General features: G+C 38.3%; 1 protein-coding gene across 22 annotated transcripts in view; it reads left to right on the top strand.

The window, feature by feature from the left end:
- PARD3 (par-3 family cell polarity regulator) overlaps positions 1-24,684 on the top strand; it is a 714,326-nt gene that overhangs the window by 281,185 nt on the left and 408,457 nt on the right. For all 22 annotated transcript variants that reach the window (XM_037986591.2, XM_037986601.2, XM_037986605.2 and 19 more), the window contains exon 3: positions 20,288-20,468. In XM_037986591.2, coding sequence (XP_037842519.1) covers positions 20,288-20,468 — 181 coding nt within the window. The remainder of the gene's footprint in view (positions 1-20,287; positions 20,469-24,684) is intronic.

Consider the following 24,684-nt stretch of genomic DNA (forward strand, 5'->3'; position numbering starts at 1 on the left):
GAGAGATTAAAGATAAAAGAAAGAGCTTAGGCTTTTTTCCCACTTGGATACTTGACATGTCTTTGGAACGTGTTGGTGTTGTAAAGCGGTACTGCTAGCACTGTGTTACTTCTTTCATAGATGTTTGGGGTGATTATTAATGGAGCCTTAGTTTTTCTCCAAATTTTCTCCTGTTCGGTGAAGTCACTGTAGTCACTGTAGATTTGAAGATATAACAACATTAAATGATTTAAGTACTTTTTATATGTATATTTGAGGGAGTGAGTAAAACTCTTAGAATATTTTAACTATTTTTTTGTTATACTGAAGTCCTACCAGTGGCTCCAATATGTGGGAGTGTTAGGTGTTAAGTAGAGGTCAAGGTGAATGGTGAGAGAGACACCAAAGTCTTTCAACAAGAGTTTTGAATTGGGGATGAATCAGTGGTGAAGAACTTGGGATTATTTTTGGAATGTTTTATCAGCTCTTGATGGACAGAATACACTCTCATTCTCAATTTTTTAACAACACTATTAATAACAGTACTGACTAGATTTGTTACTAAAAACTAACTTGGGTGTTTGTCCAGTAGGTTTACTGTCTTTGAAGGAAAAGCATTTTTTGTACCAACAAAATGTTGAGCATTGACATGGAGGTATAATCAGATTTGGTTTTTTAAAGCCTGAAAATAAATAAATAAATAAATAAATAAATAAATAAATAAATATAAAATTACAGGTTAAACATTAATTTAAAACTGTATTGGCCAGGCAGGGTGGCTCACGCCTATAATCACAGCACTTTGGGAGGCTGAGGCTGGTGGACCACCTGATGTCAGGAGTTCAAGACCAGCCTGGCTAACATGGTGAAACCCTGTCTCTACTAAAAATACAAAAATTAGCTAGGTGTTAGTGGTGCATGCCTGTAATCCCAGCTACTCAGGAGGCTGAGTCAGGAGAATCACTTGAGCCTGGGAGACAGAGGTTGCAGTGAGCCGAGATTGCGCCGCTGCACTCCAGCCTGGGCAACAGAGTGAGACTCTAAAAACAAAACAAAACAAAACAAAATGAAACAAAACCCCCAAACCTGTCTTACTTTAATATTGCTCTGTTTTAATTTGTGTTACTCTTCTTGGTCATGGAAGATGCTAGAATATTCTCGTCCCATTGCATGAACTGTCTGGTATCCGTTTCAATTTCCCTGTTTCCCTTTGTGTCTTAGAATGGGGGATTTTCAGGCACACCAAGACAGCATTCTCTGATGGCGATAAGCCCTTTGATCTTTTCCCCAGTACTTAACATTTTTTGCTAATGTGTTAGAAGAATTTTTTCTTTCCATTCTCCTAATCTCTTCCTGCTTCTACCATGCCAATATACTTCCTCAAGACCTATTGGGATTAAAACGTAGGAATATTCAGAGCAGCTGCTTATACAGAATTTTATGTAGATTGTTACATATTTTTTTTTGTTGCTCTTAATATTATTCTTAAGCCCTGGGTATCCTGCTCAGGACTACAATTTGTCTGCATGATAAAATAGGATGATTCGTATTTTTTGAGACAAGGTCTTGCTTTGTTGCCCAGGCTGGAGTGCAGTGGCGTGATCTTGGCTCACTGCAACCTCTGCCTCCCAGGTTCAAGCAATTCCCCTGCCTCAGCCTCCGGAGAAGCTGGGATTACAGGCATGCACCACCCTGCTTGGCTAATTTTTGTATTTTTTAATAGAGACATGGTTTTGCCATATTGGCCAGACTAGTCTTGAATTCCTGACCTCAAGTGATCCCCCAGCCTCGGCCTCCCAAAGTGCTAGGATTACAGGTGTGAGCCACCATGCTTGGCCCTAAAATAGGATGATTCTAATGATAGCAACAGTAACATCAACTGCTGCCCCCACTGTTCTCCAGCCACTGGACCTTGGGCTCACTTGCTTTTGTGCCTGTGATTTTGTTTACTGTCTGCATATACAGGCACATTTGCTCATAATGACCTCGGAAGTTTATGGCAACTTCCTGTGGTTGGCATTGTAGCCCTCTTCATTTATTAGACGAACAGAAACTGAGGCACTGAGAGCTCATATGACCCATTCAGTGTCACCCACTAGTCAGTGAAAATGTGTGGATTTGAATGTTTGTCTTCTGACCTCTAGGGCTGCCCCCTCAAATTTCTCCTGCTGCTCTTCAGCCTGAGAGGCACACCCATCCTTTGGAGTGGAACTCAATTCTTTCCATTGACTTGACCCAGACGGACTCCTGTCTGCATTTCCACAGCATTCACATTCCTTCTGGGTCTTAAGATCTCCTCACACTGATACTCATTGCCTTACAAGTAGGTCTGCCTCCGAAAGTTAACCTGTTGGCTATGTGGAAATTGAAGTGCAGCCTTTCGTGGAAATGGGGGTGTTTATTATCTGCTACCAACCTACTGAATGCTTTCTAGAGCTGAAATATTTGTGCCAAAAATAGAATTACAAAGGACTGTTTTGCCATTTCTAGTGGATGTAGATGTTTAGAGCAAACGGTGTTAATCCAAGGAGTAACTGTACTTTTGGCTCAGTAGTCTGGTTGTGTTTTTTTCTTTTTTTTTTTTTGAGGTGGAGTCTCACTGTCACCCAGGCTGCAGTGCTGTGGTGCGATCTCGGCTCACCGCAACCTCCGCCTCCCGAGTAGCTGGGATTACAGATTGCAGGTGTGTACCATCACACCTGGCTAATTTTTGTATTTTTAGTAGAGATGGAGTTTCACCATGTTGCCCGGGCTGATCTTGAATTCCTGACCTCAAGTAATTCACCCACCTCGGCCTCCGAAAATGCTGGGATTAGAGGTGTGAGCCACCACGCCTGACCAGTAGTCTCTCTTGACAGTAGTTCTCTTTGTCGTCTTGCTTTACATGGAAACTTGGGGCTCTCTTTTTCCTTGATGTGACCATCCTTGAATGACCCCTCTGCTTGTTGGCTCTGATGTGGGTGAGTGCTGGACACTGCCAGGGTCTGCTCAAAACTGTTTGCTTCAGGTGTGCCTGGAGAGTTCTGACTCTTAGAAATGAAGGCAGACCATAGCCAAGTAACTAAACCCTCTAGATTTTCAGTTTCCTTGGGCTTGAAATGGGTATGATATTAGCAGTCTTTATATTTTATGGATGAAAAGAAATAATATATAAAAGGCCAAAGTCACAGTATTGGTAAAAAATGCTAGCTAGTACCGTTAATATCACTATGATTGCTACTGTTGCTGCAATCATATATATATGTACATAGACATATAGCTATACATATATGTATGTATACATATAGATATACATATATATTTATTTTTTATTTTTATTTTTTTTGAGATGGAGTCTTGCTCTGTCGCCCAGGCTGGAGTGCAGTGGCGCGATCTCAGCTCACTATAACCTCCACCTCCCAGGTTCAAGTGACTCTCCTCTCATCCTCCCGAGTAGCTGGGAGTACAGGCATGCATCACCACGCCTGGCTAATTTTTTTATTTTTTAGTAGAGACGGGGTTCCACCATGTTGGCCAGGCTGGTCACAAACTCCTGAGCTCAAGCGATCTGCCCGCCTTGGCCCCCCAAAGTTCTGGGATTATAGATGTGAGCCACTGCGCCCTGTTGCAATCAAATTTTTTATATTCTCATGTTATAATTCTTTTATAGTTGATATAGAGTGATTGAATATTGCTTTTTAAAAAACATATTTTCAACTTTTATTCTGCATTCAGGAGATGCATGTGCAGGTTTGTTAAATGGGTATATTGTGTTATGTTGAGGTTTGGCATATGGATGGTGCCACCACCCAGGTAGTGAGCATAGTACCCAATAGGTAGTTTTTCAGTACATGCCCTTTTCTCTTCTTCCCTCTTCTAGTAGTGTTCAGTGTCTATTGCTCCCATCTTTATGTCCAGCTGTACTTAAAACATTGCTTATTTTTAGGTTCTGCCTTTGAACATTTATACAGTCATTCACTGAATAACAGTATTTTGGTCAGTATTGCATTGCATATAGGATGATGGTCCCATAAGATTATAATCCCATGTTCTTATTGTACTTTTTCTTTGGTTAGATAGGATTAGATATACAAATACTTACCACTATGTTTCAGTTGCATAGGGCATTCAGTACAGTGACATCTTGTACAAGTTTGTATCCTAGGAGCAAATAGGCTGTAACATAATAGCTTAGGTGTGTAATAGGCTATACTTTCAGGTTTATGTAATATACTCTATGATGTTCACACAACAATGAAATCACCTAACCATTTATTGCTCAGAACACATCCCTGTCGTTAAGTAACACGACTGTATCATAAAGTAGAAAAATGGAGTAGAACAACTGGAAGAGATATTTCAGTGTAAAAATAGAGTTAGAAGATATTCAAAAGAAATTCACACTCTGCTGATATGTAACTTTGTAGTGTCAGAGTGATATAATAGAATTGAGGAAATGCTCATTGATATTTAAGTGAATGTTAGAAAATGTATTTTTTCTTTTAATTTCTCATAGAGCAAGGAACTATGAATCTGCCAAAAGTATATCCAGAACGAAACACCTCTGTGCGTGTTTTTATGGAGAAAGTTCATTTGTAGCTTTATTAGATTAACAAAATGTTCTAAAGCAGCACTTCACACAGTTCACACCATGTGGCACATAGCGGGCACATGGTGTGAACAAAAGAATAAATATAAATAAAACACATGATGAGCCTAGCCTTATAAGCTGGTGCAAAGTTGTCTACTCAGAAATAATAGTTACAAAAGTATAGTTGACCCTTGAACAACTTGTGTTTGAACTGCTCGTGTGTACATATAAATGGATCTTTTTCACTAAGCATATTGGAAAATTTTTTGGAGATTTGGCATATTAAAACTTTTAGATGAACTATGTAGCAAGATAAGGAAAAAATGTAAAAATATATGTCATGAATGTGTAAAATATAGCTATCCTGTCATTTCTATAAAATATACAAAAATCTCTTATAAGAAGTTAAAATTTATCAAAACGTACACATACACAGAGCTTACATGGTGCCACTAGCAGTTGAGAGAAATGTAAGTAACCATAAAGATAAAGTATTAAATCGTAACTGCATAAAATTAACTGTAGCACAGACTGCACTACTGTAGTAATATCATAGCCTCCCTCCTGTTGTTACTTGCGATGAGCTTGAGTGTTGCGCTTGTCTGCTTAAGGTGCAGTGTGGTGCTCATCATCTACTTGTGAGCAACTTGTCTTTCCAGGAAATTGTATATCACAATAAAAAGTAATTGCTCTTGGTTCTCATGCATTTTCCATCATGTTTAATATGAAACTGTAAACCTTGAGTAACACCAGGGGACCCATATGAAGTGCCACTGGTGATGCTGGAAATGCTCCCAAAAAAGAAGAGAAAAGTCATGACATTACAACAAAGAGTTGATATGTACCATAGATTGAAGTCTGCAGCTGCTACAGTTGCCCACCATGTCAAGATAAATGAATCCAGTGTAGGGACCATTATGAAAAACAAGAAGGGAAATTCATGAAGCCGTTGCTGCAGGTATGCCAGCAGGCACGAAAACCTTGTACTTTTGTGAAATACTTTTTTATCTCATGTTGAAAATGTGGCTTTTATGTGGATGCAGGATGGTTAAAGGAAAAGCACCTATTGACTAATATGATTTGAGAAAAAGTAATGTCATTATATGGCAAGTTAAAGCAACAAGAAGGTGAAGGATTTAAAGCTGGAGAATTTAATGCCAGCAAAGGATGGTTTGATACTTTTTAAAAGAGGCTTGGCTTAAAAAAATGTTCAGCTAACAGAAGTATATAATAACTTCTGCCAACCAAGAGGCAGCAGATGAGTTTCCAGATGCGAAATCATTGAGGAGAAAGAGTGTCTGCGTAAACACGATTTTAATGCAGACAAAAGTGCTGGAAAAAATACCAAAAAAAGATATTTATTAGTAGGGAAAAGGATCAAGCACTAGGATTTAAGTCCAGAAGAGATAGGCTAACCCAATTTTATTGAGCAGACAGGACTGCCCTCATCTACAAAGCTGCTGACCCCTGAGCCTTGAAAGAAAAAGATAAACACCAGCTGCCAATCTTTTGATTGCACAGCATAAAGGCCTGGACACTGGGAACACTCTTCCAGATTGTTCTATTGATACTTTGTTCCTGAAGACAGGAAGTACCTTGCCAGTAAGGGACTGTTGCCTTTTAAAGTTCTTTTGATATTGACCAATGCCCCTGGCTACCCAGAACCCCAGGAGTTCAAGGTGTCGAAGTAGTCTAGTTGCCTCAAACACAACGGCTCTAATTTGGACCCGTAAGGCTCATTACACACAGTACCCTTGGAAAGGATGGTCATTACTAAGGAGGGGAACACTGATAGAACATTATTATGAACACTGATAGAACACTGGTAGTCTGGAAGAATTACCAATGAAGATGCTTTCCTTGTGATAGAAATACCGTGAAAGCCAGTAAACCACAAATAACAAATTCTTGCTGGAGACAACTGTGTCCAGATATTGTGAATGACTTCACAAAATTGACAACAAAGGCAGTCAAGGAAATCATTAAAGAGATTGTGGAAATGGCCAAGAAAATGGGGGATGAAGGACTTCAAGATATCAGGCTCAGATAAATTCAGGGGTTCATAGATACCACCGCTTAGGAGTTAATAGAAAATAACCTGATGGAGATGAGTATTTCTGAACCAGTGCCTGATCATGAGGAAGAAGACAGAGACGAAGCAGTGCCAGAAAACTGAAATTACACCATCTGACAGAAGGGTTCTGATTATTCAAGACTATTTTTGACTTCTTTTATAACATGGACACGTCTTTGATATGTACATTGTAATTAAATGGAACAGTGGAAGAAGGGTTGGTATTGTATAGAAATATTTTTAGAGAAATAAAAACACAAGTCAGAAATTGTGATGTATTGCTGTAAAGTTACACAGAGGTGCCTGTCTCTCCTGCCTCCCTTTTCACCTTCTCTACCTCTTCTGCCTCTGCCACCCCTGAGACAGCAAGACCAACCCCTCCTCTTCTTCCTTGTGAAGATGATGACGATGAAGACCTTTATGATGGTCCACTTCCACTTAATGATTATTAAATATATTTTCTGCCAGGCATGGTGGGTTAGGCCTGTAATCCCAGCACTTTGGGAGGCTGAGGCAGGAGGATCACTTGAGGTCAGGAGTTTGAGACCAGCCTGGTCAACATGGCAAAACCCTGTCTCTACTAAAAATACAAAAGTTAGCTGGGCTTGGTTGTGCACACCTGTAATCCCAGCTTCTCAGGAGGCTGAGGCAGGGGAATTGGCTTGAACCTGGGAGGTGGAAGTTGTAGTGAGCCAAGATTACACCACTGCACTCTAGCCTGCGTGACAGAATGAGACTCCATCTCAAAAAAAAAAAAAAAAAAAAGGATAGTAAAAAATGTAGTATACTTTTCCTTATGATTTTCTTAATAACATTTTCATTGCTCTAGGTTTACTTTATTGTAATAATTCGGTGTGGAATACATATAACATATAAAATAGGTGTTAACTGTTTCATGATAGTGGTTAGGCTTCCAGTCAACACTAGGCTTTGGTAGTTAAGTTCTTGGGGAGTCAGAAATTATACTCAGATTTTGACTGTGTGGCGGTTTGCGTCTCTGCATTGTTCTAAGGTCACTTGTTTAGTAACACTGGGGTGCTAATGCACGTGTCCTTGTTAGAGAAAGAGCACATGGGCCTCCTGGTGGTGTTGCGTACTGCGGATCCAACTCCTGCATTGTTCAGGGGTCACCTGTTTAGTAGCGCTGGGGTGATAGTGCACATGTGTGCTTGTTAGAGAAAGAGCTCATGGGCCACCTTGTGGTGTTGAGTACTGCCGATCCAACTATTCCATGCTACTTTTCTTTCTAGTTTTGTGAAACCCTGTTTCCTTGATTTTATTTATATTTAGTCAGTTCTCAAAATCCTTTGAAAGTGGTTTGGAGGAAGGGAAGAGGAACCTGCAATCTTAGCAGTTACCCAGGTTTTGGTTCTGATTTCCATGCGTGATCCACATTCAGATTGGATAAAACCTGTGGTGTCAATTGTACCTACATGTGGACGGCACCCAGCTACAAGTAGTTAGCCTTGAACTCTTTTTTGTACCATGGATCCCATCTCCAGTTGTGTCCCAGGAATTGGGTGAGAGCATGTAATAGTTTTCCTTCTAACTACGTGCATCATCTTTTGTCTTTGTTTGTCCTTGTGCCTGTCCTCTGCTCAACCACCCAAATCACAAACCTAGACACCTAAAATCTGTCCTCTTCCTTCATAATGGCACCCATCCACCACATACCAAGTCCTTTTAAATAAGTCTCCATTGTGCGTTTGAATAATTGTACATCCTGATTGTCTTTTCACCACCTTTCCATTAGCCTCGGCCCTCATGACTTCTTCATTATTGGAGTGATGAGCTACCATTGTTTACCCTCCTAGTCCTTCTCTATACCCCTTGAAACCTTGTGCAGAATGAATGCAAATTAAACTGCTGTGTGTTAATGACACCCCACAGTTTTCACCATAAAGTCTATATGGCTTAGCTCAGTTGTCTTTCCTCTTCCCCTCTTGATTACCTTAGTCTCTTGAAACTTTCTCAAATATTAATAACATTTCTTAAAAACTTGCTACTTACAGGAAACATCCTAAGCACTTTGTCATAATCAAATGAAATTTATGGGACAAAAAAAAAAAAAAATCCAAAAAAACCCTATCACTACTGAACCCAGAGAAATGAAGAAGTTACCTAGGGCCATGCAGCTGGTGAGTTGTTTCTTTGAGGCTGACTCATCCTAGAGAGCTCATTCATGATTAGCAACCTCATGGTAGTAGAATGAGTGGAGTTCCTGGCAATCCGCAGGATAAAGTGTCTCCATCTCCATTATTCTGGGTTCACTTGTGTAGATGTTGTCTTGGGAAGCAACTGAAGGCAAGTAGAGGCTTTGGCTTTCCTCAGAATAGATTTTCTTTACAACTTAAAATTTCTAAACTCTTTGTGCTTGACTAAGTCCATTAGATGGCACTAGTATTTACCTTCCAGAAGATTGGCATTAAATTTCAGTATTAAAGCAATTTGTGGATTGGGGGAAATGTTTAACTTGCAAGTTATTTCTTTTACCTGTCAAATATGGGGGTGAAAAGATCGGCACACAATTAGTATTTATTCTGTGTTCAGTTTTTAAAAAATATTGCTAAACAGGTTATACTAATGAAGAGTTGATAAAAATAATTTTATTATTTAGTTAGTTTTTGAATAAACCTGCCAGTTGATTAAATTGAGCCTAATTTAATCAGTATTATGTTGCATACTGAAGATAATTTAGGCTAATGTCAAGGACACCGTTATCTCTCCTTTGTAGAAGGTGTTGAAATAATGAGAGTAGCAAAAAAGGAGTCAGAAAATGAAGTTTTTCATCTGTGCCCCTGGGTGGATATTTAAAAATCACACCCTTCCTTTTTGCATGCAAATTAAACTGAAAGTCATTTTGTACTGTAACATTAGCCTTACATTTTACAAAACAAATTTATTAAACTTTGATCTTTTGCTAATATTGGCTTGTGGTGTCAGAATGAATTCGAGGTTTTCATTGTGTGTCATTTTCACCTGGACTTTCATTCAGAACTTGAAATGAACAGAAATAGTGGGTTTGATATATCTTAATTTGAAAATAAATCACTGTTAAGCAGCAACTCCTAGTTCTACTTTCTTCTTTTTTTTCTGAATCACTTTTTTCTTCTCTACCCTCCCCACTCCAGCCCATGTCTTAATAGAATCATCTGAATTCCTTTATTCCTTTAAAGTAGTTAAACTGCTCTCAGTTTTTCTTGTGATGCTTTTAGATGGAAGCTAAGTTATCGCTGAGGGTCTTGTTCAAATTGTGAAGTCAGCAGGTAAAGGGATTACAAACTCCCAAGTGAGTCCCCTATACAAAGGGCAGGTTGCCTTGGAAACAAGGCTAGTTCTTAGAGTTGGAAATACCATCTTGTCTTTAAATGCCAGGGCTGGTAATGTGCTGACCCCTGCTGCATCATCTCTAGACCTAATATTGTGCGGAGAAGTTTTCCGTGACTTTGTGCAAATTGCTTAACTGCTTCCCAGTTCTGATTGATTGGCCAAAGCCACAGCCAAGTTTTCTATTCTAGTGCTTCTTATTTTAAATATAATTTGCAAAATTTAGGACTAAGGAAGTGATCCTTCAAGTTTCTATTTTAGAATGAAAAGTTTTCCACTACTGATTGCCAAACAATAAAGTATAAAGTTTACCAGATTTGAATGGCAAGACATTTTAGTGATGAGTCATTTTTTTGCTAGTTCAACAATGGAATGAGTGATGGGTTGAGGAAGCCCAGCGAGGGAATGTCTTGGTTCTGTGAGATGGTGTTACTTGATGATAGAGAGAGATTGAATTACCCTTGTTTCTGGCGACACTGGATATGAACTGTAACAGGGAGCTCAATGGTATAAGTTGGTAGGAGACGGTTGTGGCTTAAGTGGGACTCTTACTTTCCTTGCAGCTAGACATTCGTAACTTGCTGGTGGCACTGCTGGAGGAGGGTTTGCGGGTGGTGTATGGGTGTGGAGACAAGGTCTTCCCATCCATGGAACCAGGCCCTGGTTTACTATATCCAGCTAGCTGAAGAGGAAAGCCTAGAAAGAAAGGGCCTTCCTAACTAAGGATCTCAGTTCTGTTTTCATGGACTCACCAATGGAGGCAGACATTCAGAGGAGCAGGAGAGCAGGGCATGCTCCTGCCTGGTGGTAACTGTCCTGCTGTGTTTCTGGGATGTGCATTCACATTGGCAGCTTTTCATGCCCTGGGACTATTACAGCTTAGGGACTTGGGAGACTTCAGGATGTAACTTATGCCTGGGAGTGAAGGGAGTGGTGGCTTGTGGAGAGTAGGAAGAAGGTGGAAAGTATTTCACCCCCACTTACTAGCTCAGTAATGTTTAACATTTTGATTGGTGCTGTGGGTTTTGGTGGTCGTTATCTTTTAATTACAGTTTAGAGAGGCTGTGTGTGTGTCTGTGTATGAGAGAAAGAGAGAGAGATTTTGATTTATCTCATTGAGAACTGTCTATTTCCTACATGATGTTGGATTTTTTTTTTTTTTTTTTAATTTAGATGGAGTCTCGCTCTGCCACCAGGCTGAAGTGCAGTGGCATGATCTCGGCCCATTGCAACCTTCACCTCCCAGGTTCAAGCGATTCTCCTGCCTCAGCCTCCTGAGTAGCTGGGACTACAGGTGCATGCTACCATGCCTGGCTAATTTTTGTATTTTTAGTAGAGACAAGGTTTCACCATGTTGGCCAGGATGGTCTCCATCTCTTTACTTCATGATCTACCCGCCTCTGCCTCACAAAGTGCTGGAATTACAGGCATGACCCACCATGCCTGGCAGACTTTTGATTAATAAAAATCTTTTGGCTGGGTGCAGAGGCTCACGCCTGTAATCCCAGCACTTTGAGAGGCCAAGGAGGGCAGATCAGTTGAGGTCAGGAGTTCGAGACCATCCTGACTAACATGGTGAAACCTTGTCGCTACTAAAAATACAAAAATTATTTAGGTGTGGTGGCAAGCGCCTGTAATCCCAGCTACTCAGGAAGCTGAAGCAGGAGAGTTGTTTGAACCCAGGAGGCAGAGGTTGCAATGAGTAGCAATCGCACCACTGCACTCCAGTCTAGGCAACAGAGCGAGACTTCGTCTCAAAAAAACAAAAAACAAAAAACAAAAAAAAAGAAAACCAAAAATCCTTTTTTTTTTTCTTTTCTTTTAAGCAAAATCCCTAGTATCCAGACTATGTTGTTAATTTAAAGAGTTACTATTGAGGGATTCTCTTATTCATCATTTGTTAATGCAGGCATTTCTGGATACACGTAAACATATGAGTTGTCAAGCCAAATTGTTCACAGATTAGAACACCATGCTGTTGACCCCTGTTTCCATGTTACTCCCTCTTAGATATGTTGGAAGATTGGCAGAATGGCAAGACTGGAACATACACCCATAGGTGAGAAACTGCTCTAATATCGCAAACCATGGGGCTAGAGCCTGAGACAGGTTTCTACCCACACTTGGCGGTTCTTGGCTTAGCCGGTAGGAACATTCGCTAGTCTTTAATGTGCTAATGGTATTTTAGAGTGCCTTCGTAAGTTTTGGGTCTTTTTCATCAGACAGTATATACACTTCTTAAAATGCTGATGAAGCACAGAGTTAATCTTGCATACATAAGATTTAAAGTTTTCTAATGGCAAGCTTGAGATTCTTGTTCTGTAGTGAGTTTTTATTGGTATAGTTTGTATTACTATGATTACAAAACATCATTGGTCCAAATATATCCTTTTGCTTACTCATCCAGTTAAACACTAGCTCTATTTAAATGAGTTTTTAATGAACCATACCAGCAAGCAAGGCTCAGAGAATGATTAAGGATTTAGTATTGTCTCTGTGTCATTAAAGTAAATTCAGTCATCAGAAAGCTTACAAATTGATTTTTAGTTTCCTTTTTTGTTGTGTCTACATAATAATTAGTTACTACATCATTGCATTTGCTTCTGAGATTATTCATCTTGCCCATTTGCCAGTCTTACCATGTTCTCTTTGAGGGAAAACTGCATGTGTTCATGATAAAATCACAACTCATGCTACTTCCTCCAGTTTGGAGTCAACCTATCTGTATGTGATTAGTGCATTTCAGAATTATTTTGTTCTGTCTTACTGTGCTATCCTACTTTTTATTGCTACTTAAGCAGTAGTGTAATGTAGTTGCAACCTCATGGGTGGGTACCAGTGTAACAGTGGCACTTGTGATAGAGAGTAGAGCAAGAGGGATTTATATTATATTTGGCAGGTGGGTCAGCTAGCTGATGACTATACAGATTTGCATATTTTCATTGTGGTTATTTGCATATTTTCATCAAGGCTATTAGTTGAACATAAGTCCTAAATTGGGAATCTAATTAGTCTGAATGCTCAGTGGGTGATAGACTGTGTCACCCTGAGGGACAACAGAATTAAATTTCAGTTCCGAAATGTAAGCATCAGGGCTAGGGAGTATCATAGGTGAATATCTTTCTCTGTGGTTTCCAGATGGAGTGGAATATCTCTATTAGGCATGAGTGTTCAAGAAATACTTTCTTCTCAAAGGATGGCATTAGCTCTTGTGGGGCAGGTCTCCCTTTGGCGATTGACAGATAGAAGCTTATGATGGTGGTGGCTTCCTGACTTGTTCAGGAAGCAGCGGGAATGTCTTGCCCTCTCCTGCGTGATATTTTGTCGGAAATGGCTCTATTAAAGATTGATCTTATAAATGGCTCTATTAAAGATTGATCTTATTTAGCTCCCTTCTTATGCTGGATAATATACTATGATAATCTACACAAGCATGTTAGTGTTTGGTTAGTTTTTCTTTTATGTAAGTGCCACAGGTTATCAAGTGTGCTTTATGGGAGACAAGTGTAAATGAAATCTTAAAAAAAAAAAAAGCAATAGATAAAGGGGAATTCAGAAGCTCAAATACTTGATCTAATTTATAAATTTTTTGGACATCCTTGAGTGAAAGGACAGAAGAAGAATTTAAATGTATTGGTAGGTACGATCCTAATTATAGAAATCTATAATTTAATAAACTATGGACAGGAAAAGTGATTTTTGAATTAGTGATAGTTTAGAATTATACATCATGGAACAGCCTTGCTTCAAACTTAAAAAATGTGTGTATCTCCAACTCCTTTAGTTTTATTTTTAATTTTTTGAAATTTATTGCATTGTGCTCTAGTTCTCCCATATCTGCTGAATTTTCTTTGTTTTATTCTGTCATATTTCTTCTTTATAGGCACATCTGCCCATGACATCTGCCTACTGTCTCTCATACACGCACTTTCGGTGTTGTGCTTCTTGTCGATTAAGCCGCTGGATCTGACTTGACTCATGGAGGCTGCTCATGTTTCTTAGGTGAAGAGAGAGTCATGGAGGCATCTTCAGGTTTATTCTTGTTTCTAGTATTCTCCAACATGTTTTGTGCTTTATCCAGGGCCAAAATATGATGCCTTTTTAAAAGAATTAAAAGTCTTTATTTCATAGTGAAACAATTCTATATATTGATATTGAGTATCCAATGACACCCATCATAATTGACTTCCCCTGGATATGTTTAGCTTATACATGAAGAAAGCAATGGAAAGTGAGAGATTGCTCACAGGGTGTCACAATAAAACGGCTTCTCAGGGTGTGTGGAGTTTGAACCTAGAGGTCTTTGAGATTTCACTTAGACTTGGCTTAAATCAGCTTTCATTTTCCTGTATGAGGGTAGAATCTGCAAGTTCTGATCCTTTTAAGCCCTCTGTTTAAGACTGAGTGATGGCATCAGCAGCATGGAATTGTCTGTGATGATCTTTGTTACCCTCAGATACGTTCAGAAAAATTTTAAGTGGTGTCATCAAAATTGCATTAATTTGGTAAAGGCAGGTTATTACCTTTGGTTAATCAAAAATGAACAGAATCCTATTCAGAGGCCTTCAGATGATCTTAGTTTGTAGACTGCCTGTGCTGTGAATATGTTAGATGCTCCAGAGCAGGAAGATTTGGAGAAAATAGGATCTTTGACTTGATTTCCTGTCTCAAATTTATTCTGTATTTATTTATATGGTAGTCAGATTCATCTCTCTGAGCCTCAGCTTTGCTTCCTGTTAAGTGAAATAACAAAAACGTCTTTGTATTTCTGTGGGGCCCTCTAGAGGAGGATGTAGAGCGTCTGTGGAAGCTCTTCATTTTGTGGCCATATCTATGTTGAACGTGCATTTTCTAGCATGTCGTCTTCTTTCCTTGTTCTTTTTTCCCTTACTATTCCCGTGTAGATCCAAGACACAGCGATTGAGCTTTGCATCAGTCTTCTTTACTCTTGAAACTGATTCTCATATTCACAAAAGTAGAATGTATTTATCAACCATCACAACATAATTTAATAAAAGCTCATAGTAAACGTGCATATTGTGTTCTGGGAGTTGTATACCTTATCTCTCTATTTGTCCCACATCTGGCAGAGCAGGAATAAGTGGCTGAAAACAATGCAAATTCATTACCTGACAGTTCTGCTTGGTAAAAGGCTGACATGGGTCAGAATGCTGTAAAATCAACGTGTTAACCATGCTCCTTTCTCGAGGCTGTAGGGGAGAATCCCTGTCCTTGTCTTCTAAATGCTGCTCACATTCCTTGGCTCATGACTCCCTTTGTTCATCTTCAAGGTGGGCAGTGTAGTATTTCTCTGGCCATCATCACGTCTCTCTCTGGCCACAGCCGGGCCTGGCTCTCCATTTTTCCAGACTTATGTAATTAGATGGGGCTCTACCTGGATAATGAAGGATAACCTTTCCATTTTAAGGTTCTTAAACTCCATTGGTCTGCAAAGTCCCTTTTGCCACAGAAGGTAACATTCACTGGTTCCAGGAGTTTGGGCATGGATAACTTTGGGGAGACCATTATTCTGTCTACCCACAACCACCATCCTGTTTTCCAAATGAGAGTAAGGTTTGGAGATGTTAGAGAGGCCACTGGATTTACCGACAGCTACCCCAAAAATAAGGTCAGAGCTGACTTTGAATGTAGCTTTCTCTGATTCTCTATTGCTGTTAGCCACTTTGCTACATGCAGTTGTGGGCTTTCAGGCCTTAATTTTACCTATTAAAGGGATTCCCTAGATTTAAGGGTTTTATAAGCATTTCTGTGTGATGTTTCTATAACAGGTTTTCTGTTGGGGGGTTCTGATGTTTCATAGTTAAAGTGACTTGTCCTGAGGTAGGGGAAAGTGGGTGACAATGTTTAGAGTTTTTTTATACTTGGGCTATTGTAGGTGTTATCCAAATTCTGCCTGTCTTTTCTCATAGAGACTTGATAGATGAATGGGACAGAAGAGAGATTAATAATTATTGCAAGGAAAAAATAAACTTTCAAAGTGATCTACTTTGTGGACAGCAGTGAAGATTCCATCTGTTAAATTAGAATTTGAGTAACATTTCACAAATTTAAAAGAGTTTTCCTTTACTTTTTGAAGGGCATGATAGAGATTTTTAATATGCAGTGCTTTTTTGTGAAGGTTCCCCTGTGATTTTTTTTTTTTTTTTTTTTTTTTTTTTTTTTTGCGCTGTGTTACTATATGTATTCTTTTAGAGTAGCTTTTCTAAAATTATATATCTTTCTCAATTTAACACAAAATTATTTCATCTGGGGACCTGGCACTTAAAGTTTGGTTTAAAAGAAAGCTGTAGAATTGTATGTTATTGGCACCAATTGTGATTCTATAATGTTTTCTAAAAATGCTGGAGATAATTATTGAAACTAATATATATGTATAAGCTCTTCCATCATGTGTGGCATTTAAAGACTTGTTCTTTGTAATTTTCAATCTCCATTTTCAGTTTGCAGAAAGGACTCGATTCTTGAGAGAACAAACACATCATTGTGAAAAGTTAATAACAAAACATGAATTTCATTTGCTTCCAATTAAGTACCAAAATGTCAAAACTTAATATCTTGAAAATGCATATTAAGCCACACACCTTATGAAAAGTATGATGATATGAAAATCAAGTGTAGCAATCCAAAATCCTCATGCAGAGCTTGAAATGAGTATTTTTACTTTTTTGGGGCTACAAAGGTACCTTGACTTTTAGTTTCATTGTTCAAACTGAAACTAAAATTGCATGTTACTAGAAAGATGGGCATTATACTTGAACTGGGTTGTCAGACTAGGGACCATGGGCTGAATTTGGCCTGTTTATTTTATAAATAAAGTTTTATTTAAATGTAGTCACAGTCATTTGTTTTTGTATTGTCTACTGGTACTCGTTCATACTATAATTGGTGAGTAGAGTTGTTATGAAAGAGACAGTATGGACCACAGCTCCAAAAATATTTACTGTCTTATTCTTTTCAGGAAAAATTGGCCAATTGACCCCTAATCTAGTGGCATGTCTGTGCCTCCTCTAGTACAGGCAGACACCTGCCAGTCACTGTCAGATAAACAAACTGATTTTACTATATATGGATAATTTGGTGTATACATATGCATACCTTTCCATTTTTTTGTAAATATTAAGGACTTCTTTTCCCATTTATGTTGTTCATTATAAGGTTGAGTAGCCCAATTATTCATCCTACTGTGATTTCTTCATACCAGTTACGCTGGTACGGTATGAACCCTGCTATGGTTCTTCCAGATTGTTTAATCAGCTGATTCTATCTATACATCAGCAGATTTCTGAGCTTCCTGTCTGTCTTTGTGACTGTACAATGATTTTCTTTGTTGTGTCGTAAATGGATCGATGATATATAAATGTTCATGGAAATGGCATTTGTTCAAAATGACAAAGCCATTTATAAAAGGAGGACTGTAATTATGAGTCCTACTCATATTCTGTATATTCACATTTCTGTTTTTTACCTGAGACAAGTATTGACCTTGAAAAAGCTTGAACTGGAGGCAGGGGAGGGGTTTGTTTTGGTTCCAGTCATGGTTCTTTTCTTGGAAGGCTAAGCTGAGTTGCTAGGTGTGGGATTGAAGGGTGACTCTCCAAGGTGACAGCCATTGTGGATCCTTAAAAGTTTTTTACTCTTTGGGGTATATTTTCTATTTTATTTATTTTTTTGAGATGGAGTCTTGCTCTGTTTCCCAGGCTGGAGTACAGTGGCAGGATCTTGGCTCACTGCAACCTCCGCCTTCTGGGTTCAAGCAGTTCTCCTGCCTCAGTCTCCTGAGTAGCTGGGATTACAGATGTGTGCCACCACACCTGGCTAATTTTTTATGTTTTTGGTAGAGACTGGATTTCATCATGTTGGCTAGGCTGGTCTTGAACTCCTGACCTCAAGTGATCCACCTGCTTCAGCCTCCCAAAGTGCTGGGATTATAGCCGTGAGCCACGGTGCTTCCCTACTCTTTGGGACTTATAAGAAGAAGTATATTAGCATCCTAAGAACTGTATTAGTTATAAGAAGACATAGAGTTATTTTTTTATTTTTATAGCTTTTTAAAATATAACATTTAAAACTTAATTTGAAATAATTTTATACTTCAGAAAAGTTGGTTTTATGGAAAGAGTATTTCCATATACGCTTCATCTATCCCTAATGTTAACATTTTACATAATCATAGAACAATTATCAAAAGTAAGAAACTCACACTGAGTCAGTACTGTCAACTAATCAGAGCTCATTAGAATTGTGCCTATTTTTTCACTAATGCCCTTTTTCTATCCTCCCACTGCATGTAGTTCTCATTCTTTCTCAGACTCCTCCAGTTTGCACAATTTCCTTATTCTCCTCATTCTTTCTTTTACTTTCATGACCCTTGATACTTTTGGAGAGCCTTATTTGTGTTTCAGAATATCCCTCAATTTGTGTTTGTCTGATGTTTCCTCACGATTAGATGGAAGTTATACATTTTTGGCAAGAGTACCACAAAAGTAATGTTATATACTTCCCAGTGCATTTTATCAGATGGTACGTGGTATTGCTACATCTTACTATGAATGATGTTAACCTGGGTACAGCAGTGGCTGCCAAGTTTCTCCACTTCAACGATATTGCTGTTTTGCTTTTTAGTCAAAATGACTCTTCTGGGGAGACATTCTGAGCTATGCAAATATGCCATTTATCATCATATTCACACCCATTAATGTTAGCATCCATTAGTAGATTTTACCTGAACAATTTTTACTGTGGGATTACCTAATGATGATTTCTGTTGCCATCATTCCTTCTGTGTATTATTTGGAATGCTATAGCAGAGAACAGCTGTTTATTCTCTACCATTTATTTGTTCAAATATTTATATTATGGACACATGGATTTTAGTTTATTCTTTGGATAATGATCCAATGCCAGTATGATTTCTTTAGTTTGTAAGTTGTCCCAGCTTTGTCCATTGGGAGCCCCTTCAGGTTGATACCTGCTTCCCTTTGATGTGCCTTCATCATTTTTGAGTACCCCTTACTTTTTGACATCACAAGGTATTCCAGGCTTACCATGTGTTTCCCTGACCACAGCCTTGAAATCAACCGTTTGTCAAGGAGCCCTTGTTCATTAACTGGAGAATGGTATTAGAAACCATGATCGGGATACTAGGTGTGCTCAGTGGCACTGGGGATGCCACTGTTTCTAGGATCTCTGTGTGGACAGAGCTGGGAACTCTGTATACTCAGACATTCATTAACAGTTGTTGGTATACTTACCCATTTGTCTGTGTGTTTACCTAACTATGTACTTATAAAAACTGTGAGTTTGGCCGGGAGCAGTGGCTCATGCCTGTAATCCTAGCACTTTGGGAGGCTGAGATGGGCAGATCGGTTGAGGTCAGAAGTTTGAGACTGGCCTGGCCAATATGTTGAAACCCTGTCTCTACCAAAAATACAAAAATTATCCAGGTGTGGTGGCATACGCCTGTAATCCCAGCTACTTGGGAGGCTGAGGCAGAAGAATCACTTGAACCCAGGAAGTGGCGGTTGCAGTGAGCCAAAATCATGCGGTTGCATTCCAGCCTGGGCGCCTCAGCGAGTCTCCATCTCAAAACAAAACAAACAAACAAAAACTGAGCTCATACTGATGTCCTGGATTCCATTCTGAACACCAGTTTATTCTAGCTTTTTCTTCTCTGTAACTTCTGTTTCTGTGAAAACATCTGCTTTCATTATCAAAAATATTTGCACTCTTTTGTTCATTCTTGGTGTGTGTTTGTGTGTGTGTGGGTGTAATAGAGAATTGCTAAAGAGAAACAAATTTACTAACTAGAATAAATATTTGTACAACAGTTTGTCTTTAGCGTGTGTCTTATGCACAAATGAGAAGATACATGTTTAGTTTTTAATATCCCCTTTTTATGTGAATAGTAGTTCATACCATGTGTGTATACACATATACACACACACACAGATATATGTGTATACTCATATATATATACACACACACTCTTCTGCATTTTTCTTTTCCATTTAAATATATATCCTATATTTTAAAGATTTGTGTCTGTCCCTGACTCAGCATGCTGTGATAGCAAAGAATTTTATTATTTTTTACCCATAGACTTTTGAATATGAAATGTACGACTTAGAATTATACAAGTAAAGCATCAAAATTTAGGGAAAGACTGTTTCTTTGAGGTTTTTCTTCCTAAAACTTACCATTCTAGGGTCATTTTTATCAGTAGTTTTGCACTATAGAATTATGTCGAAATAGTACAAAATTTTGATAGTAAATTAAGTGCCTTTATTTTTAAGTGCACATTTACCTTTCATTTCTAGCTGGTAGCAGTGTTTGATGAGCAGGATCCACATCATGGAGGTGATGGCACCAGTGCCAGTTCAACGGGTACCCAGAGCCCAGAGATATTTGGTAGTGAGCTTGGTACCAACAGTGTCTCAGCCTTTCATCCTTACCAAGCAACAAGTGAAATTGAGGTCACACCTTCAGTCCTTCGAGCAAGTAAGTGAAAGCTCTTTCTTCTCTTCACATTTCATCTTAATTTACGGGAATACCAACTTTTGTTATTCATCCATGCCCCTGTAAATGGAATTATATATATATATTTTTTTTCCCAAAAATTAAGTTTAGGACCCAGGCAAATGTCCTTTGCACGAGAAGTAGGCAGTTCTTTACATTGTAATAGATTAGGCTTACTTTACTTACGACTAGTAGACTTTCCGTGACTCACTAACTGTAAATAAGGACAATAGTTCAAGTTAAATTATTTGGATTTTCCTTTCCATATATTTATCTGAATGCTAGAACAAGTAGAAGTGACCAAAGAGCTTTGCATTGAAACAAAACATGGCATCATTCATTATAGTCAACTCTGTTACAACCATCATTTATATTATTTGAACTTTATCTGAAGAGCTGGGGAAGAAGAGACCTCCCTGTCAAAGTTATCTTCAGAGATTTGGGAGAGCAGAATACCTCTTTAGGGAAGGGGAATATGGACATAGTGAGTCCTATATGAGGAATCCTAGGACCCTTGGTATTCCAGATCTAGGATACTTGCCTGAAGAGTTCTGTTAGCCATTCTTGGAAGGTGCTCATAAAAGTCAGGTATTTTTACTACAAGTATTTAGTGTTTTTAGTTGTATAATCTTGTAATTGAGCAGTTGTTAAGAGTTAGAAGATCACTTTCAATAAATGTATAAGCTTAAAAGATTTTTTGTCTAGGCGAGGTGGCTTATGCCTATAATCCCAGCACTTTGGGAGGCCGAGGTGGGTGGATCACCTGAGGTCAGGAGTTTGAGACCAGCCTGGCCAACATGGTGAAATCCTGTCTCTACTAAAAATACAAAAATTAGCCAGGCATGGTGGCGGATGCCTGTAATCCCAGCTACTTGGGAGACTGAGACAAGAGAATTGCTTGAACGATTGGAGGATGGAGGTGGAGGTTGCAGTGAACTGAGATTGTGCCACTGCACTCCAGCCTGGGCAACAGAGTGAGGGGAAAAAAAAGGATTATTTATTTTTTAGGTACATCTATTTGGAAACACTTCAGTTTTTTCAGGTAGAAAATTTGGGTCTTACGTGTATTAAGTGATTGGTAGTCTTCAGTAGATCTTTATAAATAGATGAGTAATAATATATGTTAATTATATATATATTTAGGATATAGAATATCGGTAGATAATATTTAGAATGTATAATTTATTCTTCTAAAAATTCATCCTAATTCCCGTTTTTTGCATTGATAGCAATCTGTAGTAATTTGACAGTTTGCTTCTAGATGTTTACAAACTACTTCTGCTTCTGTTGTCCCTTGAAGATATATATAAAGAGAACAAGGAAAGAAGAGCAGTTTAACAGTTAGAGGTCTGTTAGCCCATCAGAACCCACAGGACAAGTGTGCCATACAGAGGTGTAGAGAATTTAGAAGGTATCGTTTAAGATGGGATATGTAAGTGATGCTCTAGAGGATTGCATGCAGCTGCAGACCAGTGCTATCCACTTACTACAGTTGCTTTCTATCATCCAGACAAGATCGGACTCAGATACAATGACGTGTTTCCAAGGATGCTTGGGGTGGAAGAGAACCTATAAGTTGTTTTAGTTGAATATTTTTTATATGCAAGAGATTTAGGTTTATTTATGCACATATGCAAGAAACTAATTTTGTGAAAATAATTTTGTTTACTAGGATATACTGTTTAAAAAGTCTTACATTGGATTTGCTTTGGGCAGTGTTTTTCAAAAGGTGAGGCATGTACCGTAAAGGGTATACAAAATGATGTGTAGGTGGTACACTAGTTACCCTGGTTGATTTTTTACTAGCTCATTAAACCTACGACTTAGTGGATATCTGCTTGGAATGATCCTGTGTATACAATGTTGACTGCCTAAATTTGACTCTTGGAAAATTTTAATTAAATAGTAGTTCAGGTCTTCAGATACCAGAAGTTTGGAAAATAGTGTCTTTATTTGAGTAATAACACTGTAATGTATGTACTTAAATACAGAACTTTCTGTTGTGTTATTGTTGTAGTGTATCTTTTCTAAAGCAATATGTAGCTTTAATATAGCTGAACCATAAAAATATTAGAACAAAGGTTAATTCCTTTATGTTGATTTATGAATTTGATTGACATACTTTCCATCAGTTTTTACCTTTTGACTGCCCTGGACTCAACAAAATTTCTAACACATAACCATCCACATATGTGTTAAAATTTAAATGGTGTTTTAAACCATTTAAACAAATATCTCTTTTTATCTTGTTTTTATTGAGAAAAAGAAGTTACATTTGAAACATATGTGTTGTCTTGCAGCCACCAGTGGGAGAATATGCAAATCTTATTTTCTTGTTCTCATTTTGGTATGCTAAGGTTTAGATTTTCAGGTCTTGGCAGGCATTGGGTTAAGCATCTACTATACGCAGGTCCATAACTGTGTGAACGTAATGCATCACACATGAGTCACCTGTCAAGGTGATTTTGCATACTGCATTAATGACATTCATTCAGACATGGAACATGAGTTTGTCTGTACTGGCCATGCTTTGTGCTAGGTGGTGAGTCCAGGGTTGAGTTAATAAGGCCTAGCGCTTGCTATCAAGGAGCTATAGTTAGTAGTAAATAGTTAGTAGTATAACTGTTTACAGATATGAAAAGAAAGAAGCCAACAATATGTAGAGATTTGCTTAACTGAAGGATAATCGACACTAATTGGGTACATGACTGATAAAGGCTTTTAGATAAATAAATTTCTAATTTTTGCCTTAAAGAAGGAGTGGTCACTTTCCTATGTTTTCCAATGAATGAATTCACTCATCTCCTCTGTTCCATAAAGAATTGGTGGAAATTGAGAAAAATATATAGAGTATGTATTTTTTTTTTTCCCGTAGAAAAATGGATATGAAGTTTGGGTATTAAGATAAAGCCTAGATGGTTTTCATAGATAGAATTCTCATCTTGAGGTCTTTTTATGTTTCCCTAGAAGCTGCCTTTAATTTAGCCTTGAGCTTTTTTTGTAGAAAATACAGAGAGATCGCTGATTTAGTTAAATCATTGCTCCTCAACCACAGGAGTGTTTTTTCTCCAAGGACCATTTATCAGTGTCTGGTGATAGTTTTGGTTGTGACAACTGGTGGAGTTGGGCATTGAGTAGAGGTCAAGGACACTAATACACGCCTTACAAGCACAGGACAGTCCCACATCAGAGAACTCTGCAGCCCAGATGTCAGTAGTGCCATGGTTAGAAATCCTGAATTAAATTTACGTCATTGTTTGTGTAGTCAAAATAGCAGTTAACTTAAAACTTGAGAAATATTTTATTTATTCAGGATATTGTTCAATATCCTGAATAACACCCTTAAGCTAGAAGACAAACATGTGATTACTAGTTAATAAAAATGTAAGAAAAGAGAAAGTTAAGTAAGATAATCCAGGCTGGGCGCGGTGGCTCACGCCTGTAATCCCAGCACTTTGGGATGCCAAGGCAGGCGAATCATGACGTCAGGAGTTTGAGACCAGCCTGGCCAACATGGTGAAACCCCATCTCCACTAAAAATACAAAAAAAATACCTGGGTATGGTGGCACACGCCTGTAGTCCCAGGTATTCGGGAGGCTGAGGCATGGAGAATCTCTTGAACCTGGGAGGTGGAGGTTGCAATGAGCCGAGATCACAGCCTTGCATTCCACCCTGGGCGACAGAATGAGACTCTGGCTCCAAACCTACCTACCTACCTATCTACCTACATACCTATGGTGAAGGGAGAGCATAGGATGGAGAAAGTAAAATAGAAACTAGATGCATACTACTTCCTTCCTTCTGTATATTTGAGGTTGGAACTATATCATCTTTTACATAATTATAAAATGATCAATTTTTAATTTTTACAGTAAACATTTCAAAGGAATATTAATATTCATACATTTAATAAATTTCAATTTTAAAAGGAAAAAATGAATATGAAATATCTGACCTTAAATATATTTTTAGTCGGTAGCCTAAATGTAACAAGAGTAACTATTTCAATTAACTTTAAGCAATTTGTACAAACAAAGGGAGATGTATCCTAAGGAAAAAAAGAACTGCCTAACAACAGGGACCCTGAAACTGTTTGTTGTTGGTATTGTTAATTTTAGAGTTTTGGGTGGGTATTACAGGATGAAAGAGATGAGAAATTATAATACTCTAATTCTGTCATTCCTGGTGTCATTGAGT

Source organism: Chlorocebus sabaeus, chromosome 9 (assembly GCF_047675955.1).
Source record: "Chlorocebus sabaeus isolate Y175 chromosome 9, mChlSab1.0.hap1, whole genome shotgun sequence".
Lineage (NCBI taxonomy): Eukaryota > Metazoa > Chordata > Mammalia > Primates > Cercopithecidae > Chlorocebus > Chlorocebus sabaeus.